The sequence below is a fragment of the Leuciscus leuciscus genome, assembly GCF_965113295.1.
Source record: "Leuciscus leuciscus genome assembly, chromosome: 11".
Classification (NCBI taxonomy): domain Eukaryota; kingdom Metazoa; phylum Chordata; class Actinopteri; order Cypriniformes; family Leuciscidae; genus Leuciscus; species Leuciscus leuciscus.
Genome location: NC_138735.1, coordinates 13,449,232 through 13,472,396, shown reverse-complemented (window position 1 = coordinate 13,472,396; position 23,165 = coordinate 13,449,232). Strand labels below are relative to the sequence as shown.

Sequence of the window (23,165 nt, the reverse complement as noted above, 5' to 3'; positions counted from 1 at the left end):
AGGCTCAGGGATCCGCTGAGCACGGCGCTTTTTACGGCGCGGCGTCGAAGCGGGGGGTGCAGGCTCGTGGAAAGTTGCCATGCGAGTCCTCAGAGTCGCCATAGGCATAAGCTCGCAGTGAGGGCATCCGCCGTCAGCGAGCGCTAGAGCCGCATGTCCTTCACCCAGGCAGGAAACGCAGATGACATGGCGGTCCCCGTCGCTGAGTGGGGCTCGGCACGAGCCACAGGATGGACGAGACATCTTGAAAAAGACGCTCTGCTCTTTTAGAAAGGGAGTGTGAGTCGCGGCGGCGAACACACACAAAGCAATGAAAGGATATAACGCCGGATAGCGTAGCAGGAACGGTGGTTGAAGGCGGCGCGGCCAGCGACTCCAGGTACCGAACTCGTCCCGCTGAAATGCTGTTTCCACGGCGCGGCTTCTTCTCTCTGGATCCAGCGATGCGTGAGCTCCGCTGAAGAGATGAAAAATCGGTAAGCTAGCCTTTCGATGCTATATTTATAGCCCCAGGCCACGCCCGTTTCGGCGGGACGTGACGTATGGGGCGCGAAGCGCCCCCATTGGTGATGACGTCACGATAGGGCCTTATCGATAGGCTGCTGCAGTTGCCGCAGGGCAGCCAATAGGCGCGCGAGCTGTCTCGCCTATGTCTGCATGCTGCCGCAACGCGTTTTACATTATTTCAAAATTAAGGATAATTTTTTGGCTTCAGTATCTCGCGGAAAAGAGATTTCCCCTAGCGTAAGATATTACGCAGTACGAGAGTACCTCTCGTAAGAGAACCATTGTTTCATGCAGGAAATTCAAGGCCATGGCCATTGAGGCAGAGGTTAGCAGTGCCTCTTTGGTCCATAGAACGTAGTTTATGTAGATTTGCGCATGCGCAGTCAGTTCTCATGCTGTCTTGAATTATCAACATTGAGGCAGAGACCGAGCTTGCTTCATGTCACGTGATCCACTCGCTCTCACTCAATCCGCGCTTCCCGATACTTAGCATCTAGCGGCGCCTAGCGTTGGCTGTCAACAGGTCCGGGGTGGGTAATCGGGAGAATTCCCGGTGGGCCGCTTCACTTTTGGGCCGGTCGAGGATTTTTAATTTTTTTTCACATTTGTCACGTTAGTTACATTAGGCTACACACGTTCCGCATTCTGACACCGCAGCGCACAGCCTCTGCATGGGTTGTACCATGTGAGGGAGTTCTCCCCTCCCCTCCTATAGAGTTGGTTGGGTCCATAGCCCGTCTTTTCCAAAACGTTTTCTCAGGTAGGCTACCGCGGCACTTCCAGGCGCCTACCGATAGCTGGGCCGGCCGCGATATTTTTTTTCCCAGGATGGTAGGGGAAGACTCATTAATATTCATTAGGGAAGTCATCCCTGATTGGTCTGATGACCTACCTCTAACCCCACCCCTAAACCTACCCGCCACTGGGGGTCTGATGACCTACCCCTAACCCCACCCTAGACCACTTCCGGCGCCTACCGATAGCTGGGCCGGCCGCGATATTTTTCATCATCCCTGTGCAATTGCTGGGATGCTGGGATGATTTTTGCTGGGATGATTTTTCAGTCATCCCTGATTGGTCTGATGACCTACCCCTAACCCCACCCCTAAACCTACCCGCCACTGGGGGTCTGATGACCTACCCCTAACCCCACCCTAGACCACTTCCGGCGCCTACCGATAGCTGGGCCGGCCGCGATATTTTTTTTTCCAGGATGGTAGGGGAAGACTCATTAATATTCATTAGGGAAGTCATCCCTGATTGGTCTGATGACCTACCCCTAACCCCACCCCTAAACCTACCCGCCACTGGGGGTCTGATGACCTACCCCTAACCCCACCCTAGACCTACTCCTAACCCCGCCCTAAACCTACCGTCACTGGGGTTAAGACCAATCAGGGATGACTTCCCTAATGAATATTAATGAGTCTTACCCTACCATCCTGGGGAAAAAAATATCGCGGGCCGGCCCTACCGTAACGATAGCTACGCGTCGGGGAGGATGGATGGGAGGAAGCAGCCCGGTCTCACCCCAAAACGTCACATACTGACGGGTCTTGACCATACGGCAACATACGACGAAAAGGGTACCCCTATAACGTCAATATGAGACGCAGACATAAGCGCACCAGCAGCGCCTCCTAGCGGTACCCTAACACATACCTAAACCTACCCATAACCCGAATCGTCACACATGGACGTTAAAGGGGTACCCTTTTCGTCGTATGTTGCAGTATGGTCAAGACCCGTCAGTATATGACGTTTTGGGGTGAGACTGTGTTGGAGGAAGAGGCCAGGAGGTATGGAAGCTTGTTTCCGCCACAGAATAAAATATTTTAAAAGATAATTGCGACTTTTTATCTCGCAATTCTGTCATTATTTCTCAGAATTGCGAGATATAAAGTCAGAATTGCGTGAAATAAAGTCGCAATTGCGTGTTATAAAGTCAGAATTGCGTGAAATAAAGTCGCAATTGTGTGAAATAAAGTCGCAATTGCATGTTATAAAGTCTAAGTGAATTATTATTTAACCTTTACATTATTTGTTGAACCATGGCATTAATACAAACTACACAATAGTAAGAGCTGAACTGTTGCTTCATTTATCCAATTTGGAAAAAGTGCTAATATTTGGAATTCCACCATGGAAAAAGTGGGCCGGTCTTGGGCCTGAAACTCCCGGGCTGAAAAGTGGCCCCACTCCGGCCCTGACTGTCAACCTAGTTCGACGGCTGTGAACCATTGGATATTTGGATATTATGGATATTTATTACTTAAAAATGATTATGGTACATTTCGTAAGGGTTAAAATGCTGTTTTGTAGTTCTCTTTTTTTAATCCTGGTGCGCCGTCGCCAGACGCTCATTGCGTGTCGGTGTGTGCGCCTAGCGCAGTTTGTAGGAGCGAATAAGCTGTTTTTGTACTTTTCTGGTGAAATCTCGGATCCAAATTGTTCCAGCGGATGAGCAAAAAAGTGTCAAAATGCTGTGCAAGGACTGGCCAGCCACCCATCATATGCCTGAACCTGAAAAGGAAGTGTAATATACTAAAATGTCAAGAGTAGTAGGACTATACATTTATACATCACTGAACACTTACCTCAGTAGTGAACAAGAACTGTATTCTATTCCGGTGCCACACCAACTTCTAGGACTATATTGTTCTGTAAACCAAACAGAGTGCTGAAACACAACAGAATAGGAGCGGAAAACTAGAAAAAGAGTTAACAATCGTATTGGGACTGAATTTGAGTTCCAATTTGCTTCTTCATTGGACACTCTGTATGCATTACACAAGAACATCAAAATTGAATGAGCATTTAGTTGATGCTAACAAGGTCATCTTACATGTGAATCCTTTCTCTCTTTTTTTTTTCTTTTTTTTTTTTATAAAAGGGATTCTGTAAAAGAAGCAATCCAAAGGTTATATTTAGAATAACATTGGGTAACAAGTGTTACATTTGGTACTCCAAGTGAACACTGATGGGCAGTAACGCGTTAGAAGTAACGCGTTACTGTAATCCGATTACTTTTTTCAAGTAACGAGTAAAGTAAGGGATTACAATTGCAAAAACAGTAATTAGATTACTGTTACTTCCCCGTAAGCAGGCTGCGTTACTGCGTTATACTGCGAGACTGTCTCGTGACGTGAGCCGTGACTCGTGAGTGACAATGACATGAGCGCCGCGAAGTCAGTGGTAAACACTATGGCAAGCAATCGCGTTCAAAAGTCTTTAAACGAAACGCGTGAATTTTGACGCGTCAACACGCACCGTTTGTCCGTGTTCAGACGTCATGTTTATTCATGAACGATGTCGTAATGGTAAACTGGTATGCATGCATGCAAACATCAGACGTTATATTTGTTCATGAGGGATAATGAATTGGTACGTTGTGAGTGATGTCAGTCTTATGTTATGATTTGTCATGCCTTTTTAAGTTGTTCGTTTAACGTTCTTAAGGTAGAAAAGTCAACAGCTCTTAGAATGGCTCTTTTATTTTAGTAAACTGCCAAAAAACCTTTTCAGACTGTGTGCAGCTGAACCAAGAAAAGCTTAAGATTGCATGGAGCTGATAAGCATGAATGGCAGAAGAAAAATACTGCAATTAAAAAACAAAACAAGAGAAAATTATTTTAATGCAAGCAATAAAAAAAACTGCACACATCAGCTGTGGAATAAAAGAAAAGAAATGCATGATCAACTAGATTAAGGCAAACTCCTGTCTTAATGTAAACCCTGTCCACCACCCCCAAAGGTTTCACAAAGTTATTCTTGCCACTGTAACTTATGGCTTCCTAAAGACAGGTTTATATATACCAGGGCTCAACATTTAAGCCTTTTCATTTGTCCTTCGGTCGGTCATTCACTTGTCTGCGTAAAAACATTTGTTTGAACAGGAAAAAAATGTGATTTTTTTTGTGTGTGTGTGTGTTGTAAATATAATTTATTCCGAATCAGTATTCTCATCAGTTCAGTCATCTTTAACATATATAAATCGGCATATGTATGATATTTTAACCTTTATAAAGGGCATTTTTCCCTAATCGTTTGCTTCATCTTTCATTTAAAATTCGTAAATTTGATCAATAAATTAAAATAGAATAATAAGATGCTAAAGGGCTGTTACCAATCAAATAAACTGCATTAAATAATGTAATGAGATTATTTAAAATATTCTTTGAATATACAAATAAGAAATATTATTTGTGCATAGAAATAATATTTATAAACCGCCAGTAGGAGGCGGCAGGCAACCGTCTTAATGAGTGAGTCATTGATGCAATGTGCATAAAGTTAAAATACTGACACTAATAAAACAAGTTTTAAAAAAGAATGTTTCATTTGATTCAATTTTAGATGATGGAATATGCAGAAAGAATAGAATTAGGCTGAAAGGTATATTGCTTTATAGCGTATTCATTTCGTGCATCATGTTTTTGAAAAGTAACTAGTAAAGTAACTAGTAAAGTAACTAATTACTTTTGAAAATAAGTAATCAGTAAAGTAACTGGATTACTTTCTTGGAGAAGTAATCAGTAATCAGTAACTAATTACTTTTTCCAAGTAACTTGACCAACACTGCAAGTGAAATTGGTTCCAAAGGTGAGGTAAGGTAAAGAAAAAAGTTTAACTAGAGAAGATTAAAGTTTTAACTAAACGAGTAAGTGATCTAATTAACCTAATTCATAGAATAAATTAATTAATACAGCTAATTTGGCTCCAGGACAAATAAATAAATTAGGTTTTAAAATAATAATAAATAGTTATTTGATTGGAAGAGAAAATATTATGAATTGTTACAAATAGCATTCAAAATAAGTGAATAGAAATTAATATATAAGATAGTATCTTACCTCAAAAAGCAACTAAACTCAAGAGGTCCATTATAAAGAACACATTTTTGTGAAATGTTTATTTGAAACTGCTGTTATCAGTTTTCATTATTTTCCTTTTGTTTTTATTTGCAAGAAAGAAAATAGAAAGTTCTCACTTGTTTAACTTTTTCCATGCCAGCATTTTTTTAAAGTTCCCAGCCACGGTCAGCGTTTTTTGTAATTTTCGCAAAGATTATGTTTCATGGCCCCCAGAATATTTTGTTGAATGAATATCCGAATATTCAATTTATCAAAAGAAATAACAGACCCTCTGTTTTCGAACAAATAAAAAACGTTTTATTCTAGCTTCATGCATTACTTTTTTTTTCAACACTTGAATGTGGGTAAGTGTCTCAAAAAAAAAGCAACGTTTTGAGCAACAAGCTGAGAAAATCACGTTTTTGTCAAAGACTACGTCTGGATGGGATGCAGAATGATGATCAAAAGCCAGATGAAGTAGATTGAGTCTATCAACACCCCTAGCTCATCCTGGGCCGACATTTCATTCAGTAACATTACACAGTTTTGGTTTATATGCTGTTTAATGTTGTTGATCGTGTTATTTTACATATGCATATGATTACATGTGACATCGCTTGTTTCTGCATCTTCCTCGCACGTTTTGATCAGTAGTTACAGTACTCTTTCAGAAGATGTGTTATAGCGCCCCCTACTGTATAACAGTGAAAACACGGATTGCTGGAAAATTCCGTCTACGGCGGGGAAGCGTTGTCTCACAAATGACGGACATTTCTGTCAATGGCGAGGAAAGAGTTAACACCTGTTTCATGTAGTCATTTTCTCTTTAACTGTTGCAGCCACTGTGAATATGGACTTCTGGTTGTTGAACCAAAATTATGAAGGTGTATCTCTCTGCATCAAATCCTGCTGAGTATTAACCTACAGCGATCCGGCCGCGTTACAATGGTCTTTTCCTACAGTTCCATATCTCTGCTGTGGCAGCTGATATGTCATTGCAATATACTCTGCATGCATGGTATCATTATGCATCTTACCATCTGAAACTGCTGTGTCACTTTTGCTTTACCATAACCCAACGTGCATGGCAACCAGACCTTTTTTCATTATTCAACGTTTTCTCAATCCACACCAGACATAATAGTCATAGTGAAGACATGGCAGTGCACAGAAGCCACATTCAGAAACCTTTCGATTACCACAGAAAATACGTTACACACAGCTAAAAAAAACACCATGTGGCTTTCATGGGATTGAACAAAAACAAGACCTGGGGGCCTTGAAAATCATATGATAATTAGCAAGATCATTATTAACAGAAAATATAATTTGCAACATTTGTATGGGAAATATTATTGAAATATGTTTTTTAAACCAGGGCCAGGATATTCATAAAAATTTATCTTTTGTGTTCCAGAGAAGAAAGAAAATGATACGGTCTGGAACGACAGGAAGGGAAGTAAATTATAACCATTTAATTTCATGTTTCTTATAAAACATGAAACACTTTTATATATTTACTTTCCTGCTGGGTAAATTCAGGTTATTTGGGATACTTTTTTCCAGTCATCTCAATGGCAAAAAGTGTCCCAATCAACCTGAATTCACCCCTGGTTGAATCCTGATTTATCCCTATAAATTATTTTCAGAACCAAGCAAGATTTTTAGCAAGCTTTCCGTCAGATTCTTTCAGCAAGCTGTATTCATGCCATTTATTTCTTGTGGTTGTGTCTTGTGGCACACCATCTGTTTGTACAGTCATAAATTAACCAGTATAGTTTGTTATTTAACAAGTTTAAGTTTATTTAATTTGTATTTACAAATTCCATACACTGATGTCTATGGAAGCTGCAATAATAATCTTTTCAATTAGGCTATAATTTGTTGAAGTGTTTTATTCATTGCATATACACATTGTGTAGGAAACTATACATTTTACTCTTCTCCCAGTTCACTAGACACTTTTGTATTTTGGGAGAAACTGATGAATTTACGTGATTGATACTGAAATAATCATAAACAGTTCCAATATTTATTGTGAAAGTTTTTCTAAATTGTTGATTGTCCCACAGTTCTTCTACAACCAACAGTTTAAGTCGACAATTTAAACTAGTAAGAATGTAAAAAATATATATATATAATTTTGAGAGAGTTTTCTAAAGGTTCATGGGACCAAAGCTGCATGGCTCTATAGTTGATGAATCACCCATGAGTAAATAGAGATTTTATAAAACAAAATAAAATAAAATAAATCAGAACTCAACGTGTTATTATCCCACTTTTTTAATGCAAAATGAAATCCATTACACTCAACAAATTCTCAAATTATATGTACACTTTACAATATTTTTGCAACATTTCATTGCTAGAAAAGTATGAAAAGCATAATAGTATACCTCTAGGACACATTATACTGCTCTAACAGGAATCATCCTCAAAATGCTGGTTAAAAGCTCATGAACAGAATTTATGTACATACATTTCCACAATATCCCATCATGTACTCCCAGAGAACTATACAGGAATAGTACCATGATAAAGCACATTTCATAGACCTTGAACAATAATGTTTGTGGTTATAAGGACCTATAACTCTGAAAAATAAGTCTATCATGCCATTACCATGCAAATGACACACTCTGTAGATGAAGACAAAGCTTTTGAAAAAGTTGTCGATACAGTAAGTACAGTAGACAGGTCTATAAAGAAAAAACAGGGGTGGTGTCAGTGTCGGACATAACAGAAGGCCTCTTGGGAACTTGTTGGAGTTTGCTGTTGTCGGCCAGTCCAAGGCTACAGGACATGCGCTGAAGCAGGCTCAAGAGATCCTTCCGGAAGCGAACCCCGATAAAGACGTACAGAAAAGGATTCAGGCAACAATGTGTGTAGGCAAGACATTTCACAATTTGCCCAGCCATATCTAAGCTTTGCGAGACTTCACAGTCTGTTATTGTAGCATTGTTGGCTTGGCCTGCTTCTATAATCAGATATCCATTTAATGGCAACTGTGACAGAACAAAAGCAGCCATAACTGCAAAGATGACCCTCAGAGCTTTGTGTTTTTCAAAGCTTCGAGCCAGCATGAGTTTACGAATAATGACTGAGTAACATAAAACAATGACTAGCAATGGGAGTAGGAAGCCAACACAGATCTGTAAAGCCAACACCAAGACTTTAGTATGGTTGTTGTCTGTGATCGAGTATACCATGACGCAGGAGCTGAGCTGGGGGCTTATATTTTTCACTTTGGCGAAGAGAAATTCCGGTAGAGCTAAGACGCAAGAGGCGAGCCACACAAACACACAAGTTATCTTACTATACAGCATGCGTTTGATTTTGTAATTGTGTGCTTCGGTTACGTGGACGATGGCAATGTAACGGTCCACGCTAATGCAAGTGAGTAAGAGCATGCTGGCAAAGAAGTTAATTTTGTAGACTGCAGAAACTCCTTTGCAAATGGCCTGGCTGAACACCCAGCCTTGAGCGGCATTTGTTGCCCAGAAGGGCAATGTGCCAAGAAAGAGAAGATCAGCCACTGCCAGATTCAGCAGGTAGACGTCGGTCATGGTTTTGAGCCGGTTTCTCACAGTTGTGAAGATACAGACGACCAGTAGGTTGCCCAAAGCCCCCACAACAAAGATGATCCAGTAGAGAGGGGGTTCGAAGGTCTTACTGAACTGTCGCACTAGTTCTTTGTTACATATTCCATCCAGGTCTGATTCATAGTCATCAGTATCAGTCGTCTGAAATAAAAATAAAAAAGGATATATTCAGGGACTTCGAATTCTGTGCACTTTCCATTTCATTTGATTTACAGATTTACTTAAAAACAAAACATACCAATCATCTAAAGGAATGTTCTTTCATGGAGCACAAAAGGAGAAGTTTTGAGGGACATAATGGCCTTTGTTTTTCCCGTAATGAAAATAAATATTGCGCTATATTCTGAAATATTTGCACTTTCACTAATATTAAACTGTGTCACAATTAGTCATGTTCCATTAACATCACAACATAATTTAGTTTTGTCTTAAGGCACATATTGTAATGGATGCTAACAGCGGAGAAAAAAATATTTAAATATAATTTTCGTCTGTTCAGCAGTTATATGGCTTCGGGTTGAGCTTCACAAGACGTGGAATATTATATGAATGAGTCATGTTAACGACTTTTATTGCATTCATCATAATTTTAGAGGTCAACAGAGCCTTCAGTCATCTTCATTATATGGTAAAGAGTGGAATGTACATTCTTCAAAATATCTTCTTTCATGTTCCACAGAAGAAAGAAAGTCATATGGGATGGAAACGACATGACATTTAAAAGATTTTTGGGTTTAATATTCCTTTAAATTCTCTTATTAGTTTTTCATCTAAATCCTCTCAGAATGCTGACTATGAAGCTTAGAAATTTGTTTCCCACTGTCTTTTCAGACAGATCTTCCACTCAACTGACAGCCACTTCCTGTCTACAGTGGTACAACAGTCTCTCACCATTTTGCAGCTGTAATCCAGTTGATCAGTAAAGCGTGAATCAGTGTGACATCACGCCCCTGCGAACTTTGACAATCTAAATTTACGAAACATGTTCCGCAGCTCAGATCAGGTGCAGGTGTCTCTATTGGAGAAACCACACAAGTACACCGCATCCACATCCTCTTTTAACCCATTTCTGAAGCGTGCACAAACAGATAGAGCGTCACCCGCCCTGGGGGTCGACATAAACACAGCCCCTTCGGAGCATGTCAAACACTAGATTCTGTTCCATCCTGACATACATACAGATAACAGATAAAGGATATGTGACGTACACCATGGAAACATTTTTCATTGTGTTGTTTAAAAACTGCACAATGTGGTAACTGCCAAATCTGTCTGTATGATCTCAATCCAAGAGGTGGATCAGATAATAAGGGACAAAGATATGGATTAGTATAAGTAGTTTCACTTGACTGACACATCAAATGTCCAAAAAAGCATGCAGCACTAAAAGAAACAGAGCTTAACCTCTGCTTACTGAAAACATTTGCTGTGGGCGGCATTTAACTTTTGACTTGAAGAGTTGCGTTATGACAAAATAGCTTGATGACATTTTAGAACTTTAAAGTTTAAAAGTGTTATTGATGCAAAATTTGACTAGATATGTCATCAAACTTTTTTACACAAATTCACAAAATATAACACATTTACGACAGTAATGTAAATAAATAAATAATACTATATTTACTGAGTGTAAAAATTGTATTTTATATATATATATATATATATATATATATATATATATATATAATATAATATAATATAATATATATATATATATATATATATATATATATATATATATAATAATACTCACCATGTCTGTCAAATCTGTGAAATTAAACGCATCACTTTCATCTATTGAGAGACAAAATATGTGATTAGAAAATATATGGAAGAGTGAAACAGTCTCTTCAAAGCCCTTCAGCAATGAATGAATGAATGAACAAAGTGTTGTTTAATGTAACCACAAATCACTCAGGCAATATATACACAAAGAATATTTTCGAATCACATTGATTCAATGATTTAAATTCGTCACATAATAAGACCAAAGCAGCTAAAAGGTCTCACATAATGAACTAATATGCCAATATTCCTAAAGTCTTTAAACAATGTGTTATATACACAAAAAATAAAATGATTTTTGATACTTACAGCCTGAGGTTGTAGAGACATCCATGTTCTGTCTCTCAGGAGAATCACAACAGATAACCAAGAGTATTACAACGGTTCAGTGATGAATAAGTTTCCCCTGCTGTCTTTAACTTGTTTATAAAACCACAAAGTCACGTGTCAGGGCATAGTAACGTCGGCCCCTTCCGAGGCTCCACACGTCGGTGTCATATGACAGTTCTGCAAAGATGATGTACAAAAAAAATGCATTTTGGTGAAAAACAGATACGTTGCCTTCTGCTCTGAACTGTTGCATCCATCCTTTGTCATTTGACTGAAGTTGCTTTATGGAGATGCGTTATTTGTTATTACATATCCCCATGACTCAAAAGGTGAAACCTTCTGACTTGGGGCTGCTTTCAACATGTACTTGAAGAAAAAGTTAATGAAGTGTTTATTAGACAGAAGTGTTCATTAGTGTAGATTATTAATTATTTAAATACATGTCTTGACTCAACTTAAATTGTCAAGACTAAAAATCTGCTTTCATTATCATTCAGATTAAATGTGGAGCAAATACTGTTTTATACCATCGACATGATACATGGCATTTATATACCTTAAGACTTACACATGAGACACATGGTACATGTAACATGAAACACAACAACAATCGGGTAAACAAAAGGGTAACTGATCTCTTAAAAAGAGGAACAAGCACATCACAAGACAATACATTACTAAATGTGACATCAAAATCGATGACAATGATGTAAATAAACCTTGCAAACAGTTGTCACTAGTAATTGATAACGAACAGATTAAAACACTAACACATTTTTGTAGGCCTATTTGAACTAATGCAATAAGTCAACTCACCTATTATGCTTGTATGTTCAATATAATTTAATATAGGAATACTAGAACTAGGGCTTTGAGAGGAGGAAAAGAAACCAACAAAATAAAAAACAAGAGGAAAGTGAAACAACATTTTTTAGATTTAACATTCATGTAATGTACAAGAATTCCCCTCATTGGGAGTTTTGATTTAACGTTCTCTAGAACTAAACATACCTCTGAGCACTGATTACCCGTTAACTGTCACGTGAACAGTAATAAACAGCTGTCACATGAAGATTAACTGTCCAGTGTTGGTCATGTCCTTGATTGCACTTTATGTCATTGTCTGTCTGAATACTCGATTCAGATTATGGCAATATATGGCTATATTTACTATGAGTGGAAAAGTTTTGCGGAGTAACGTAAAAGCATTGATATATAATGGACCCTTTTCAGACCATTATTTTGATAAATAGAAATGACCGTATAATTAATAGACTGGAGTACATTTTTAACATATAAAACCCACGTGACAACCTGCTCCTTGACATTCATAGAAATACCCTGAGGAGTTTGAAAACATCATTTAAAACCACAAAAGGGTAATAGGATTTTTACTCAGAACCTTTCAGTTAAGTAGATAACTTATGTATGTGACAACTAGCCTGAGTTGCCCCTTTACAACTATTTATAACACCACTATATAATAGTCAGTCAGATACAACAGATTTGGAAAATTCAATTTGGAGTTAAGGCCTTAGGCCAGGCATTTTCAAACCTGTCCTGGAGCACCCCCAGCACTGGGTCCTTCTCATTTCTTATTTGTTCATCCTCGTTTTCTGTTTACAACAAATCTGCACATGGATCCCTACTATGTTGACCCTGCGTTACAGTTAGATGAGGGAGACATAAAATGTGCAGTCCTGGGTGCTCCAGGACAGGTTTGAAAACCCTTAGGCCATGTTCACTTCCACTTTCTCTTGTTCTTCTCTGGACTTTGTTTTCCTTCTTAGTTCCTTCTGTATGTTTCCTGTCATGAGGCACAGCACTTTTGAAAAACGGATTAAACAGATCTTTACTCAATACAACTCAGGATTAAATGGTCACTGGTGTTGATGAGGATTGCAGATATGTTGTAAGAACATTGCAACAATTGTTAGCTATTTAAACCTGATCTGACCCGTTAAAAATGTATTTTGCTGGTGTAACCTAATGTTGTCACCTTTTTCTAGTGCTCTAACTTTTCTCAAGAAACAGTGCCAAGTCTGCTTGTGGTGAAAGTTGCCCATACGCACAGGGGTTTCAGCACCAAAACCTGATTTGAAAGTTTCAGGTACAAAACGTTGTTTTTTCTGCGAAGGAACCCAACATGGTATTAAGATGGTGAGGTGTCGTGCCCACAGGTTTGTCGTTTTTCTTTCTCAGTTTAGACCACAGTGACTCAGAATGAAACGGCCATGTCCGGGACCGGGCAGTGGGTCTGGGAAAGTGTTCTCACAGGATGTGACATGTTCAATGCTAATAGAAGTGTGCATAAGCCAAAAGAAATCACCTGTGATTAGCAGAAAGAATAGATTCAAGGCATTAAAAACAGACGCACACAAGAAAACTCAGAGTTTTATATCATCAATCAATGACACGTTCGGTGACAGTGCGGTGCATTACAAGTGGGATTGAAATGGAGACTACAAAGAAATTTCTAATGTCAATTTTGTTCATGGCTTGTCTTGAAAAATTAAGACAATTTGACGGTCGTCATTGGAAACGTCACACTGCAGGACTGTGAGTCAAGTCTTCTGAGAGGTCAAATTTGATCGCAACGGTCATTAATAGGCTATCGGTGAACGTGTGAAACTAATGTTTAAAAACTTCTGATTTTATTCTAGGATCAGAGGAATCTTTTGGGATTTGCAAAATTTGTCTCAGATGGCCAAATCGTGGCCAAAATCGTACAGTGTGTATCTGTCAGAGGTTAGAGAGATTTAGAGTTAGAAACTGTTTCTGTGAGAAACTACTTGTGAAACTTATCTGTAGTCGTTACGCCACATTTTATTCACAATAGTTAAACTGAAAGCTCAGTCGCATGGCATGCATGCACTGACTCATCTAAATACTAGATTTGGTATGAGATCGAGACCTGTTCTGCACAGGGCATAACCACAAACAGACTGAGGTAAAACAACAATGGCCTCCAACGACCGTTTTAAGACCTGAGCAATGAAAACACAGAATATTTGTGAACCACTGGTCTCCTACTCCTTGTGCACATAAAGCAGCTGTGACCTGAAAAGACCTGGAAGACAGATCAAGTTTGCCAAGTAACCAAGCTGTTTTTTGTTTTTGTCTGATTTTAACATTTGCTTTATAATGTATTTCACCAACCTGGGCTCATTGGAAAAACTGTGACTGTGGCGACATTTTGGCAAAATTGTAACATGGCTTATTTGTGGTGGCCGAGAGAGCTCAACGCGCTGCAACTGAAGAAAACACATGCAAATAGAAAAGCACCCGCAAATTAAGAAAACATCTTCATCAGTTTCACAACACGTGTGCTCCAAATACTCACAACACAAACAAATACAGAAACACGCTGCAAAAGTTCACAACACAACCAAGTACAGAAACACGCTACAAAAGTTCACAACACAACCAAATACAGAAAATTCTGGTAATAACAGCTATTCAGCTGATGGACATGGTGCTGCGTTGTCATGGGAACATCCCAGGTGAAAATAATGAGGAAATTATGTTGTCTTTCGTTGCTCCTTTCATCAAGTGCGTTCCAAACGGCTACATAATGGCACACAAACGCAGCCCTGCTCACTCCAAAGTCCCCACTTCAAGGGCTCTGCTGTCTGCCCTTCGAAGGGAGTAGGACATAGGGATGCTCACGAGCAATAAGCATGTCCCAGCCGGGTTCGTCATTTATTGGAGTAACCAGGAAATGTTTCCGTTGTGGTCTGTGCTATTTGCAGCGCGTTTCTGTATTTGGTTGTGTTGTGAACTTTTGTAGCGCGTTTCTGTACTTGGTTGTGTTGTGAACTTTTGCAGCCTGTTTCTGTATTTGTTTGTGGTGTGAGTATTTGGAGCACACATGTGTTGTAAAACTGATGAAGATGTTTTCTTAATTTGCGGATGTTTTTCAATTTGCATGTGTCTTCTTCAGTTGCAGCGCGTTGAGCTCTCTCGGCCACCGTACTTATTTCTTTAGCTAAAGTGGTAGCTCTCGGTAGTCAACATCCGCTTTTGAAAGTTACAGTATATTTAACCAGTGTTGGGTAAGTTACTTTAAAAAAGTAATTAGTTATAGTTACTAGTTACTTCTCACAAAAAGTAACTGCGTTAGTAACTGAATTACATCATTGCAAAAGTAACTAATTACCAGGGAAAGTAACTATTGCGTTACTTAGAAAAAAAAAAAAAAGTTTAAATATAAGAAATGTCTTGGATACCCCCAATGTGAAATGTTAAATGAATGAAATGGACACTAAATATAACATCTTATTATTATAAAACATTGTACACTATTAATGTTGCTATGGGACAATGTGAGAGACACCTATTAACTTAAATATTAAAATATTATCATTACTATAGTGGAACAACAAAACACAATAGATGGTTTAGAACTTTTAATATTTATTGCACAGACCACAACTGGCCAACAAATAAGTCTAAAAATAAAGGATGCTTCTAAAGAAATGTACCAAAAATAGATAAATAGTAATAAAAAAAATACATACACATACACTAGTGCATATAATTAAAATTATAAAACTCAACTGGTAGACATACTGTATAGCCTACTTGAGGTATTTTCTTCCTCACAATAGTAGGCTAAGTTTAACAAAAAGTTCTCTCAATATAATACTGAACAATGTACCAGCATAAATAATAATAATAAAATATAATCTTTTGGGTGTTTATTTTTATAACCTACAGCGAACGTCATCATCAGAGGTTATTTTAGACAAATTCTAGTCGTGTTTGCCGCACGTGTTCACAACCGGTCAAACAAAGATGTTTTCTTTGAACGTTCCCTGCAGGTTATTTTGGAGTTTATGTTATATAAACTAAATAAAACATGCTACAGAGATTATTCTAATGCTGAAATGTGTAATTTATTTATAAATAAAGTATTTATGCTGCTCAGACACATTCGGTCTCTCTCGCGCACTGTCGAGCGCTTTCTCGGACACACTCGATCTCTTTCGCGCACTGCCGAGCGCTTTCTCGGACACACTCGGTCTCTCGAGCACGCTCGCGGCGTTCGCCTCGCTTTTGTCCAGTCTCATAAACACACACACCAGAGAAAAAACTTTGCAGCTCCTATGGCTGAGAGAGAGCCTACTCGGATGAAAACCGCTTCAGTGAGCTTATAGTAACGCCGCATTTTTATTGACAGTAACAGTAAGCTTTGTAACGGAGGAAACAGTAATTAGTTTGATTACTCGTTACTGAAAAAAATAACGCCGTTAGTAACGCTGTTTATTTATAACGCCGTTATTCCCATCACTGTATTTAACAACGCTAAACAAACTCAAAAACTAAAATTACTGCTTGGTACCCAAACCAAAGGGATTTAGCTCCACAATTTAGAAAATGTACTTAGTTCGTTCAAGTTCTATAATAGAGATAATAATAATAATAATAATAATAATAAATACTCCCTGCTGGCCAGACAACTAAATAAAATTCAACCACACCAAAACACTTTCTAATCGCATCATGAAAGTGTCCACTAGCACAAAAGCTCATTGTGAAGCCACTGTATCTAAAACTGAGTTGTTTTTGGTGACTCAAAAATCCCCTAGAGTTCTAGTGGTCTTTTGGCACAGTACAGAGAACTGTACCGCGTAAGAGCAGTAATAATGGTCAGAATTCGTGAGCACTTCAAAAATTACCCTTAAGAATTACCCTATTATTTTTCATTATTGTTTTTTTTTTTCTGGAATTTGCCTACTTCAAAATCTTGTGCCACTAAGGAAATAAAATTGAGAAGCACAGCAGCAATAAACCACTTCCTGTTTCTTGTGTGCACTCTGTGCTGAGATTTGATTCTCAGATTGATGTATTGACGATAAGGCATATGCTCGGAAGTTTTTATTTGGCATTGAGTAAAACCATTAGTGTGTTTAGTTTGAAACAAATTAAAAAGTTAAGACGCCAAAATAGCTTTCTCGTATGTGTATGTCTCCATTTAGAAGTTTCAGGCTCTGGCCCAGTGCCTTAACAGCATCAAGCAGCATTAAAGTTTCAAGCATCAAGCAGCACTGAAGTTTCCATATCTGTTTTTTATAAAGTGACTTTTTAATATGACTTTATTTAGATTAGTTTCATGCTCAAAGAATAAACTCAAACTGCATATTTATAATTTTGATAAAAGCTACAGTGGGGAGAACAAGTATTTGATACACTGCCGATTTTGCAGGTTTTCCCACTTACAAAGCATGTAGAAGTCTGTAATTGTTATCATAGGTACTCTTCAACTGTGAGTGACGGAATCTAAAACAAAAATCTAGAAAATCACATTGTATGATTTTTAATTAATTAATTTGCATTTTATTGCATGACATAAGTATTTGATACATCAGAAAAGCAGAACTTAATATTTGAAACAGAAACCTTTGTTTGCAATTACAGAGATCATACGTTTCCTGTAGTTCTTGGCCAGGTTTGCACACACTGCAGTAGGGATTTTGGCCCACTCCTCCATACAGACCTTCTCCAGATCCTTCAGGTTTCGGGGCTGTCGCTGGGCAATACAGACTTTCAGCTCCCTCCAAAGATTTTCTATTGGGTTCAGGTCTGGAGACTGGCTAGGCCACTCCAGGACCTTGAGATGCTTCTTACGGAGCCACTCCTTAGTTGCCCTGGCTGTGTGTTTCGGGTCGTTGTCATGCTGGAAGACCCAGCCACGACCCATCTTCAATGCTCTTACTGAGGGAAGGAGGTTGTTGGCCAAGATCTCGCGATACATGGCCCCATCCATCCTCCCCTCAATACAGTGCAGTCGTCCTGTCCCCTTTGCAGAAAAGCATCCCCAAAGAATGATGTTTCCACCTCCATGCTTCACGGTTGGGATGGTGTTCTTGGGGTTGTACTCATCCTTCTTCTTCCTCCAAACACGGCGAGTGGAGTTTAGACCAAAAAGCTCTATTTTTGTCTCATCAGACCAAATGACCACCTCCCATTCCTCCTCTGGATCATCCAGATGGTCATTGGCAAACTTCAGACGGGCCTGGACATGTGCTGGCTTGAGCAGGGGGACCTTGCGTGCGCTGCAGGATTTTAATCCATGATGGCGTAGTGTGTTACTAATGGTTTTCTTTGAGACTGTGGTCCCAGCTCTCCTCAGGTCATTGACCAGGTCCTGCCATGTAGTTCTGGGCTGATCCCTCACCTTCCTCATGATCATTGATGCCCCACGAGGTGAGATCTTGCATGGTTGCCCCAGACCGAGGGAGATTGACCGTCATCTTGAACTTCTTCCATTTTCTAATAATTGCGCCAACAGTTGTTGCCTTCTCACCAAGCTGCTTGCCTATTGTCCTGTAGCCCATCCCAGCCTTGTGCAGGTCTACAATTTTATCCCTGATGTCCTTACACAGCTCTCTGGTCTTGGCCATTGTGGAGAGGTTGGAGTCTGTTTGATTGAGTGTGTGGACAGGTGTCTTTTATACAGGTAACGAGTTCAAACAGGTGCAGTTAATACAGGTAATGAGTGGAGAACAGGAGGGCTTCTTAAAGAAAAACTAACAGGTCTGTGAGAGCCGGAATTCTTACTGGTTGGTAGGCGATAAAATACTTATGTCATGCAATAAAATGCAAATTAATTATTTAAAAATCATACAATGTGATTTTCTGGATTTTTGTTTTAGATTCCGTCTCTCACAGTTGAAGTGTACATATGATAAAAATGACAGACCTCTACATGCTTTGTAAGTGGGAAAACCTGCAAAATCGGCAGTGTATCAAATACTTGTTCTCCCCACTGTATATCTGATTTACATGTTAATGATTGAATTCAAATTAAATTAGTTTGATTAATAGTAAAATGAGTGAGTCATCTCCATTGTGCTGTAGGGTTATTTAGGCATTTTACTTGACTTCCTGAGGCCTCTAAAATTGGTTACAGACTTACAAAGTATCGTCTCTGTTTAATGCTGGCCCACACTAAAATATTTTTAAAATCTTATCAGATTTTCAAAATGTGAGAGACCACAAACATGACGATAAAAAAAAATCGTAGATTTAACAGCTTTGTTCTTATAGTGTAGAATTTGAACTAACAGATTCCTTTCACAAACAACCAGATCCCCGACTGTGAACACGGGAAATCTCGCAAAATCTCTTGTGGTCAAACGGTGACTTTAAAGTAAACAAACATGGCGGACGACAGGCAAGAAGAAATGGCAATAATAAAGTTTGGACTGTTTTTTACAGAAAATTCGAGAGCCACTAAGTCAGTCGATTCATCCAGCGCCAAGGGCAGTCTGGGACAGTCATGGCCTAATGGTTACAGAGTTGGACTGGTAACCCAAAGTTTACTGGTTCGATTCCAGTACTGGCAGGAAATGACTGAGGTGCCCTTGAGCAAGGCACCTAACCCCCAATCGCTCCCCGGGTGCCACACAGGCTGCCCGCTGCTCCGGGTGTGTATCCATGTTTGCAGTGTGTGTGTTCACTACTCTGCTCCTAATGTGTGTGCACTAACTTGGATGGGTTAAATGCAGAGGTCAAATTCCAAGTATGGGTTATTGTCACTTTCACTTTCACGTCAAGGAAAATGTCCCACTGGATCAGATTTTTTCCTAAACCACACTTTCAACATTGAAGATCATCTATTCACGTGATAATTATATTGTTTTATAGGGGAACCTTTGCCATTTCTTTCGCTGCTTGCATGGTGTTGACAATGGCTTTGCATGCTGGTAAAATTCTTAACTCCAAAAGGATTGATTGCTCCTGTCTGCCTCGTTGCTGCTGTTGAGTTGGTTTGCGTCTGTAAGCTTTGTATATCTTTCTGTTTTGAATCATTATTTACTATCATTCCTTGTTGTTTACTCAACACCACACATTAACCTGACATCGCTAGCTTCAATCTAAATCGTTATTGCTAGCACAACACACTAGTAATTCGCTAGCCTGTTAGCGTGCCATCCGTGCGCTCTTTTTTTTTCTCTTTGAGTTCATCAAACCTTAGGTGAGTAGGATCAGTCAACAAACATAGTGAGTCATGTGACCTCTTATTGTCACTTGCAGGTTAATTGTAAGAGTGCAAGGGCTTTTAGATACTGCTTTGGATGCGACTAGCTTAGTGAACTCTGTACATTGTTCGGTTCTGGCTGTAGAGCCCCTGCAGCAGGGCAATTGGGTGACGGTGAGACAGTGAGACGGTGAGACGCTGTAGTCACGGGGACAAAACACCACTCTTCCGTTCCGATTACCATAACAAACAAGTTCTCCCCTCTCAGTGAAACACCCACTGTGAATCCTGTTGAATGTGCCCTAGTTATTGGCGATTCTATTACACAGAACGTGAAAATAGAGACACCAGCCACCATAGTCACATATTTGCCGGGAGCCAGCACGCCTGACATCAAAGCAAATTTAAAAGTGCTGGCTAATGCTAATCGTAAATTCTCTAAGATTATTATTCACGTCGGCATTAATGATGTTCGACTCTGCCAGTCGGAGATCGCCAAAATTAATGTTAAAGAGGTGTGTGAACTCGCAAGTACGATTTCAGGCACTGTAATTTGCTCTGGCCTTAGTAGATACTTAGTAGATTGTCCTCACTCAATGGCTGGCTGTCTAAGTGGTGTCCGCAAAATAATATAGAATCCATAGACAATTGGAAAAGTTTTTGGGGCAGACCTGACCTTTTGAAAAGAGATGGTATTCATCCCTCCTGGGATGGTGCTGCTCTTCTCTCTAGTAATATGGCACATAGTCTTAGGGCGCTTTCACACTGGCAATTTAGTTCGGAACGGGGAACGGTTCGCATGAAAAATCGCTAATGTGAACGCTGCAAATGTTTGCAAACAGTAGAAAACCACCTTATGCATCACACACACACAGTAAACATGTGTTGTTCACTCAGCTGTGCATAATAGCACCAAATTAATAAAATAAAAAACACAAGATATTGAACCGTGTTCTGTTTTCTATCATGCGCCGTGTACGTTTGCGATGGCGTAAGATGCACGCAAACGCACCAGCGTTCGATAGAATCAATTTGAGTGTGAAACCAGACCAACGCTGCGGGGGGTGCCGGGGAACAATCGCGCTCGGGCTCGGACTGCAGCAAACGAGCCCAGTGTGAAAGCACCCTTAGAGCTCAAACATGAATTTGGGCTCAGACAGGAAGCAGACAGACTGGCTAAACCGACCGTCTGCCAGCCGTCTCACGTCACCAAGGACAGATAAATCCCATCACATAGAGCCTCTTTCACCTAGATATCATATAGAGACTGTGTCTGTTCCCCGAATTAGTAAATACCAAAAACTTCCGAACCCATCTAAGGGTAAAAATTGATATTCAACAAATAAAAAACAGATATAATACAAATGACCAAATGATAAAACTTGGGTTGCTGAATATTCGATCCCTTACTCCAAAAGCATTTATTTTTAATGATATGATTACAAACTATAACCTAGATGTGCTGTGTTTGACAGAAACCTGGCTAAAACCAAACAATTACATTACTTTAAATGAGTCCACCCCACAAGATTACGGTTATAAACATGAACCTCGTCTGACAGGCAAAGGGTTACATGTTGCTGTAATTTATTAGCCTGGATGCCAGCCGAACTTAGCCCCGGCCACAACATTTGAGGTTGGGAAGTTCGGTCTGGACTTGATCCGTTGTGGAGCAACTATCCTCGAACCAGAGCTGTTCGGACCAATCAAATTGTCAGAGCGGGCTTTATACGATGATGGACAGATGATCAACAGTAACGTAATCATCCACGTCACCAAAGAGCGCTTGGGTTGAATTCGTTTACAACTAAAATGGCTGCCGCTGGAGAATTGAGATGTGTAGATTCCGCCATCGCATCTGTTATAGAAGATATCGACAGCGCATTAATTTTAAAAGAGGAACAGAGAACCACGATCAAGGCATTTGTCGATCGGAAAGATGAATGAAGAACATACGTCAATTACTCCGTTGCTCTGATTGGTTGTAGGTCTATCCAATTGAGTGCAGAGGCATTTTCTTTCCTGGTTCAGTTGAAACATGCCCCATAATCACAGCCCAATGGAGCAGTATCAGACTCATATTCTGACTAGAATCTGAGTATGACGACGTCAGGATAGTCATTTATAGTAATGTTTTCAAAATTACTAAGAAGTCTAGTTTCAAATATAATTAATTTGAAGTGTTGGTGCTTAAAGGGATAGTTCACTTTGAAATAAAATTTTGGTATGTTTTAGCTTACCTCAAGGGCATCCAAGATGTAGGTGTCTTTTTTTCCGCAGTAGTTTCAATTTTGATATTTTTAGGTCAAACCGTTCTTGTCTGTCAGTCATATAATGCAGGTCGATGGTCACTGTCTCAAAGAGCATGCACAGAGTCCAAATTAAAACAATTCCCCATCGTCCAAATTAAACAATTCCCCATCATAAGTACACATTGATGGCCCAAGACACGAAATGAGCGGTTTGTGTGAGAAAACGAACAGTATTTATATCGTTTTTACCTCTTGAACACAGCTGCGTCCAAATGATCTGAGAGCGCGGGCGGGTATAGATATATACACTAGATGTCGCATTGGCTTTACCGCAGTCCACCGGATACAGGCCATATCCAGATCTAAGGACCTGCGCCTGGACACGATGACAACGCAGTTCTGAAGTGTCAATCAGTCCATCCCCTGTGAAGGCCTCCTTCCCTTCCCTTTTACCTCAGTACAGATAAAATGAGGTCGGGATAGTTCCGGTTCGCGTGGCTACGCAGACACAACAATTTTTTTTTCTGTATTATACATTTTTAAAGTCAGACAAGTAGTTTATTGAGGGTTGATTTGTAAAGAAGGACTACACGCCTGCGCACATATATATTCAAACGCGCATGCCTTTGGACTGAACACGTAATACGCATCTGCGTTTTCGTGGGTTTGCGTTTTTGAGGTTTGCACAGAGATAACGGATAATCGTTTGCACCTTCAAACCTATTTCAGGGAGTGTGTTCTCGAGACACCAGGCACTGTTTTGTGCGGATAGGCGGCCGGAGCGCGTTAAGGATTTTCCTGTTAGAACGGTGTTGTTAGCAGCCCCTAAGTTTATAACTAATGATCTTCG

General features: G+C 39.6%; 1 protein-coding gene across 3 annotated transcripts; it reads right to left on the bottom strand.

Annotated features, from left to right (window-relative positions):
* Positions 1-7,627: 7,627 nt before the first annotated feature.
* On the bottom strand, positions 7,628-11,229 carry ccr9b (chemokine (C-C motif) receptor 9b). Of its 3 annotated transcripts, XM_082184012.1 has the most exons (4): positions 11,057-11,157; positions 10,716-10,756; positions 9,854-9,977; positions 7,628-9,103 (listed from the first exon to the last, which is right to left on the bottom strand). In XM_082184012.1, exons 3-4 carry the CDS (start codon positions 9,854-9,856, stop codon positions 8,060-8,062), a joined length of 1,047 nt encoding a protein of 348 aa, XP_082040138.1. In that variant the 5' UTR covers positions 9,857-9,977; positions 10,716-10,756; positions 11,057-11,157; the 3' UTR covers positions 7,628-8,059. The 3 variants fall into 3 exon arrangements, with proteins under 3 accessions (XP_082040138.1, XP_082040136.1, XP_082040137.1); XM_082184010.1 differs by lacking the exon at positions 9,854-9,977 and having other exon boundaries at positions 11,057-11,227; XM_082184011.1 differs by lacking the exons at positions 9,854-9,977; positions 10,716-10,756 and having other exon boundaries at positions 11,057-11,229.
* Between the last annotated feature and the right edge of the window lie 11,936 nt (positions 11,230-23,165).